At 41.8% G+C, this 6,778-nt stretch overlaps 1 protein-coding gene across 1 annotated transcript in view; it reads right to left on the bottom strand.

The window, feature by feature from the left end:
* Positions 1–6,778, bottom strand: part of FAM81A (family with sequence similarity 81 member A) — a 59,673-nt gene that overhangs the window by 33,244 nt on the left and 19,651 nt on the right. Inside the window, exon 3 of the mRNA XM_004709461.2 lies at positions 1,050–1,168. Coding sequence (XP_004709518.1) covers positions 1,050–1,168 — 119 coding nt within the window. The remainder of the gene's footprint in view (positions 1–1,049; positions 1,169–6,778) is intronic.

Genomic DNA, 6,778 nt, shown 5'->3' with positions numbered 1-6,778 from the left:
TTACCAGACAGAGAGCACTGTAAAGTACATTATGGCAGATGCAGTTAGGCTAAAATGCATCACCTTATCATTTGATCTCCCTTTTGAAGCGATTTCAGTTTCAACCAAAACGTGAAGGGGAAAGACAACAGGTGGTGAATCCCCTCTGAGCATAGACTAGTGATTTGAATCGCCTTGTTGTCGTACAGAGTGCACGGGAAAGTGGATGGTTACAGACACAGTCGGTCAAACTCAGCACCCTGTCACTTGATCTCACTTACACCTTTTACATGTGCTCCAGTTTTTAATGTTCTGCTTTCTTTTTGATTGAGGTTTTTATCTGTTTTACTTTGCTATTGTTGCTAGTTTTTGTTTTAAAAAATGTTTTTCTCTATACTAAATTCAAGATAAGTGAATCTATAAAAACAGTAGCTGGATGAATGGTTTCTTGGGTGTATGACATGAGGAAATGGGGAGATAATAACAATGGGTACAAGAATGAAGAAATGTTCTAAAACTGATTGTGCTGATGATTGTACACTTCTTGAGGTGAACTATGATATGTTAATTATATGCCAAAAACTTTTGGGAAAAGTAATATCAGAACAATAAGCATTATTCTTATATGATGTTTTACGCATGCATGTTTAAATAGCATTGTGGTAAAAATAATTTAAGTTAAAAAAATTCTGCTCCATCATGGACCAGATAATTGCAGGAAATAAAATAAAAACAAATTGCTAGAAAAACAAAAACACAAAGACATGTAAAACGTAAGTCTCAATTTCAGAGTACTGAATTCAAATGGCATACTATTACTGTGTTAATACACAAGTCAGTATCTCTTAACATTTCCTTCTATAAAGACAACTCCTATTTCAGAACGATAAGAAACTATGGCATGCTCCCAATCAGCTTTAACCTCTACTGATAGATTTTATGAGCAAAGAAGGGAATGTGCTAGAAGAATGCGAAGAATTGGCTTGTGACTTCATGAATATATTTCTCGCTAACATGGAGCTTATGAAAAATTGCTGTGACGAGCAAGTTCCCACCATTTGAACACCTACCTTGCCACTCTTCCTCGGAGATCTCCCAGACCGGAGAGCTGTCGCATCTCTAGCGTCTTTAAGGCAGAATTAGTTCCATAGCTAATGTTGTCCCGGGCACGGATCTGCTCCTGGAGGACCTGTGCAGGGTACACACACACACACACACACACACACACACACACACACACGAGAAACACAAAGAGAGCCATCTGAGAATGTACATGTTTCCACAAAAACATTTTGTAATCTTGGCAAAAGTAAGATTTAGTTCTGCTCCCTTGGATATATCAAAGCAAAATAAAATGAAATCACCAATCTGGGCCAAACATACCAATACACAACACACAAAGTCTCTGAGAAGATAGATCGCCTCAGTCCACACCAAGAAAGAAGATAAAGCGGCTTCAACAAGTGACCAAAATATAGAGCCAGAAAATCTTCCTGAGTAATAAATAGCATTGGAACTATCTAGTGAGGAATTCAAATGTTTTATTTTTTTAAAGGAGGTTTAGCTAATTTTTATTTTTTTAAATCATTTTATTGGGGGCTCTTATCACATACAACTCTTATCACAATCCATCCATCCATCCATTGTGTCAAGCACAGTTGTACATTTGTTGCCCTCATCATTCTCCAAACATTTGCTTTCTACTTGATAGCTAATTTTTATACATAAGAAGTTCCTTCTTTTTAACAGTCCCTTGGCAGAGACACGTGACTGGGAACCCAGAAGCTTACAGAGACTGAGTGAGAGAGAGAAGGAGAGGGATTAAAGGATTAAAGACCACTTACGCACAAAGCCCCTGAAGTTTTCCAGTAAAAACTCTAAGACTCTGATGTCAAGTACTGGATACAGGTTGAGCTGTAGACGAAGCAAAGCCCAGCATGGACTCCTAACTGCAGCTCAGAGCTTTTCCACTCTTGCAGGCCGCTCTCCAATCATCATAGTTTGAGTGAACAAATCTTGCATCTGCTATTTTTAGCTGGGCTGAGTCCATTCTGACTGCGTGCAGTGGAACTCCATAGGGCTTTAAGGTGGTGATCTTCCCGTACCGAAAGCCGTCTGCTGGAGTTTGAACCACAACCTATCAGCTAGCAGTTGAGTATCTAATTGTTTGTGCCACAACAGAATATTTATATTGGAACCTGAAGATCAGAGAGCGAAACAATTTAGGTATGAGAAATCCTATTTAGTGAAGGGTACTTTCTAGTGGTGTGGGGGAGAGAGCACGTAGCAGGTGAGGAACATTTCGTGGAAGTTAGGGAAATAACAGAGCACCTCTGAAAGCTGCATATTTGTAATCCCTTAAAGAAACAACACACACAGGAAGTTGTACAAAGGGTACCCAAAAGAAAGTAACTACAAAGCCCTGGTTGACTAACGTTAACAGTCCAAATGGTGTCTCATAAGACGGACAGAAGAGGATGGCAGAACAGCTTGAGGATCAGGTGACCACAAGTAAGCATGGTCTTGTGGAGAGTCCATCTCAGGGCACCATTAAAGGAATGGTGAGGATGATCACGAAACCCAGAACATTTACTGCGCATGTACGGTTAGGTGCCCGGCACCATGATACACACGAACATGCACCAAATCCCACGCACTAAGGGGCAGCTCCTCTCTGAATTCCCACATGATAGAGGGGGAAATGAGCTAAAATGGTATGCCCAAAGTCACACAGGAAGTGAGTGGTTGGCCAGGATTCAACCCAAGTGGCCTAGCTCTTCTGGGAAAGAAGAAAAAGCATGTGAGAACAAACAGGAGGAAGGGGATAGAGAGAGGCAGAGAAAGAAGGAGAAACATCAGACTCCTAGGTAGTAGGCTGTGGTTAGATGCCATTGAGTGGGCCCCACTTGCTGTATCTAATTGTAGACCACACATTGTCCTAGATATGTTAAACAGGTAAGTGTGATAGTTACGTAATCTGGTGTCAACTTGAGACTATTAAGAGTGAAGGGGTGGAGTTTAGTCTGTCAATCGGGTTGCAGTTTGACGACTTCATTTAGAGATGCTACGGACATAAATAGCTCACTGGAGGCCAGACCCACACTCTGCTTCACATTCCTGTTGACAAGCCAGATGGAGACACAATGATGGAGTCAGAGCCCTGAGCTGGAGGAGCCACATGGAGACCCACGCCAGTGCTGAGCTGCTTCCACTGCCACTGGATCCACAAGATTTTCCACCCACTGGCCTGTGATATTCCTGCATTCAGCATCATTGCATGTGTTGAGTGAGTCTGAGGAAGAATTTATAGACTGGTACTGGACATAGGGGCTAATCTCAGACTTACAGACTTGATCTGGACTGGGCTGGGATGTTTTCTTAATATGCAATTACTCTTTATAGAAAGATCTTTCTTATACACATATGAATTTTATTTCTCTAGTCTACCTGGACTAACAACAACAGTATGTTAACTCATTAAATGACCACAACACCTTATGCAGGAAGTTCTATCATTATCACTCCCCGCCTCCCCCAGATTAACTGTTAAAACAGTCACAGTTAATAAGTAACAGCTGGAATGTAAACCCAGAGAGGGTAGCTCTAAAGACTGTCCTCCATCGCTACCCTACACTGTGTTGTTTGTCCTTCGTTCGTCTTTGCGTCTCATTCTCTGTGTGTGACACATGTTACTAGGATTGCTTCCTTCCTCCTTTTCATTATTTTAACTGGTTTGATCCGGTTGCCAATCATTCCTTCCTCCACTTCTTAACTGGGGACTGCTCCTGGACTCTGCCATGTCATGAATGGTGATCTTCCCTTTCCCAATTCTCATAAGCATATACATAGCTCTCCTAAAATAATGAAAGGCTTCAGGAATTTTCTTGCCCAGAGGCTCTATTCCTGCACAAGTTATTGCCTACAAATGGATGACATTGAGCGTCCCTCACATTTGCCCTCTTTCTCCCTTTTAGCACCAGAGAATTTATTTGGAATATTTTGACCGTCTTGTCCTCCCAGCAATCCAACTGGGCTTTGCTAAAATAACTTGATACTTTTAACTGGGCTAGAATTAGGATTTTTGCTTGCAGAATGCCTCCACTATGTCAATATTTTTTCTTCCTCTTTTAAGCACTTCTGGTACAGAGACCATGTATTGATTAGCATTCGTTCAAATGAAATGATGATGCTCTTTCTTTCTGTTTTGTCTTCCAAGGAGCCCTGGGGGTGCAGTGGTTACAGGTTGGGCAGTTAACTGCAAGATCAGCAGTTCAAGACCACCAGACCGCAGAAAGATGAGGCCTCTTATACTCCAGTAAACAGTTCCAGTCTCAAAAACCTACAGAGGTGGTTTTACCCTGTCCAATAGAACTGCCAGGAGTCAGAATCAATTTGATGCAGTGAGTTTGTTTTTTGGGGGGAGGGGGGCTTTTTTTTTTAAGGATCATTGATTACTTCTGCTGTTACTTCTTTTCCTTTTCCTCTCTCTTGTGGTCTCTTCCAGAGTCATTTGGACTTGGGTTAGTTTTTTTCTCGAGCATTTTCCTCAAATCAAGCACTGGATACATTCATTCATCCATGCCAATAAAAATTTTTAAAAATTGGAAGACAGCTACTTGGCCAAACTGACCAGACAAGATCTATATTTGTACGCATGCCAAGGAATGGTGACTCAAGAGGATGCTCAAATCATAAAGCAATACCATTAACATCACACACAAGTGAAATTTTGCTGAAGATCATCCAGCAGTGGTTGCAGCAGTGCATTGACAGGGAGCTGCCAGAGGTTCAGGCCGGATTCAGAAGAGGATGTGAAAAAAGACATCTCATTGCTGCTGTCAGATGAATCATGGCTGAAATCAAGGAATACCAGACAGATTTTTACTTGTGTTTTATGGATTATGCAAAAGCATTTGACTATGGGTAGCAAGCATATTAGTTTGACAACTAAGGTACTCTTAATCCAAGCCAGGGTCTCTTCAATCACCTCGCATGCATGTGAAAACTGAACATTGAATGAAGAAGACCAAAACCGAATTGATGTATTTGAAGAAGGGTGTTAGTGGAGAATATTGAAATTGCCACGAACTCCCAAAAGAACAAACAATGTTGTCTTGGAAGACATGCAGTCCGAATGCTGCTTAGAGGCAAAGATGGCGAGGCTTTGTCTCACTTACTTTGGACCTGTTGTCAAGCAAGACCTGTCCCTGGAGTAGGACATTGTGGTTGGTAAAGCTGAGGGGCAGTGAGAAAAAGAGGAAGCGCCGTGGACAGGATGGACTGGCACAGTGGCTGGAACAATGGGCTCGACCATGAGAAGAATTGGGAGGACAGTGCCGGCCAGGCGGTGCTTTGTTCTCTTGTGCATAAGGCTGCTTGAGCTGGAAGGGAGTCCACTGCACCCAGCAACAACTAACAAGCACCTGCATGAAAAGCCCTGAATCCTTGCATGTTGATAACCGCCATGAATGGTAGATGATAGATTGATTGGCTGTCGGCATGCTGTAGGACAAGCCATGTCATCTTGCTCCTGTAAAGGTTCCAACCTTGGAAACCCTCACGGGCAGTTCTACTCTGTCTTGTAGGGTTGCCGAGAGTCTATATTGACTTGAGGGTACACTACACCCACCACAAAATTATTGAGTTAAAAGTCATCCCTTTTTAGTGAACTATAAGGCTCTAGGGTTACAAATAAGAGCCTAATGCCCCTTCCTTTCTAAGTTTATCATTTAAAAATTTTTTTTCTTTTTCTCTAGAAGCTTATAAAACTTTCTCTCCATCTTTGGAGCTCAGAGAATTTAACAGAACATCTAACTGTTACAAGGGCTATGCTGTTCTTTCTGCCTCTGGCTTCTGGGTCACCTCGATGTGAAGCACTTTTCTCTGTTTATTGGGGTACCATAAGTGCGGGGTCCTGAGTGGCCTAGGTAGAGCTTGTGAATGCGGGCAGTCAGTGAGAGCCGACTCCAGGTTAGGAAGACTCTCTGCGTTCTGCTAGCCTCTTCTCTCCCCACCCAGAGGTGGCAGAAGCAGGGCCCACTTCTATAGCCCCTCCTTGTCTCTACAAGAGCCAGGAGACCCTGTCTCATAAACATGCAATCTAGGACCTCACTTTCCTGGCTGAGTTTCTGCTGGCTCCCCAAGATGTCCCCCTACTTGTCCCCGTATTCTGGAAGGTGGCACTGCCCTTAGGGGCAGGTATGAGAAACCTCCACCTTGCTATTACCTCTTACAGTAAGCTATGGTTTTCTGGAGGATAAATTCAACATTTACCTACATAGGTACTATGTACATAATAGTATCTATGTGCTGCTATTATCTATGTAGTATCTATGTGCTACTATTTCTTTCTAGACCTCTGATCATTTCTGCTACACTGACAATTTGAGGTTCAATTTGCAAATGAATAGGAGAGCATAGTAGAGGCAATGTCATCATGCTTACATAAATCAGGGTGTGTGTGCTCCCTTTTCTCACTCATTTTTCCATTTTCCTCCCTATTTTTTCATATTTAAAAAATTATCATATACAAAGAGGCTTAAAACATATGTGGAAGCATCCCATAATCCTTTCATCTCATTTTTCTAGGAACTGTTTTGAAGCCCCTTCGTATATGCATAAGCATAATTTTCTTTCTTTCTTTCTTTTTCTTTTTTTAAGCTCTTCAAACTTCCTAGTGAAATGTTGAACTTAGGAACGTGAATATTCTGTTTTCTTTATTAGAAATTCAGTTGGGCTATGTGTTAGTCTGGGTACTTTAGAGAAACAAATCTACAGAAACTCATGCAGAAGAGAGACT

Source organism: Echinops telfairi, unplaced genomic scaffold (genome assembly GCF_000313985.2).
Source record: "Echinops telfairi isolate 266 unplaced genomic scaffold, ASM31398v2 ScPeMD7_8;HRSCAF=38, whole genome shotgun sequence".
Classification (NCBI taxonomy): domain Eukaryota; kingdom Metazoa; phylum Chordata; class Mammalia; order Afrosoricida; family Tenrecidae; genus Echinops; species Echinops telfairi.
The sequence above is the reverse complement of the archived record's forward strand: the minus strand, read 5'-3'. Positions and strand labels throughout refer to the sequence as shown.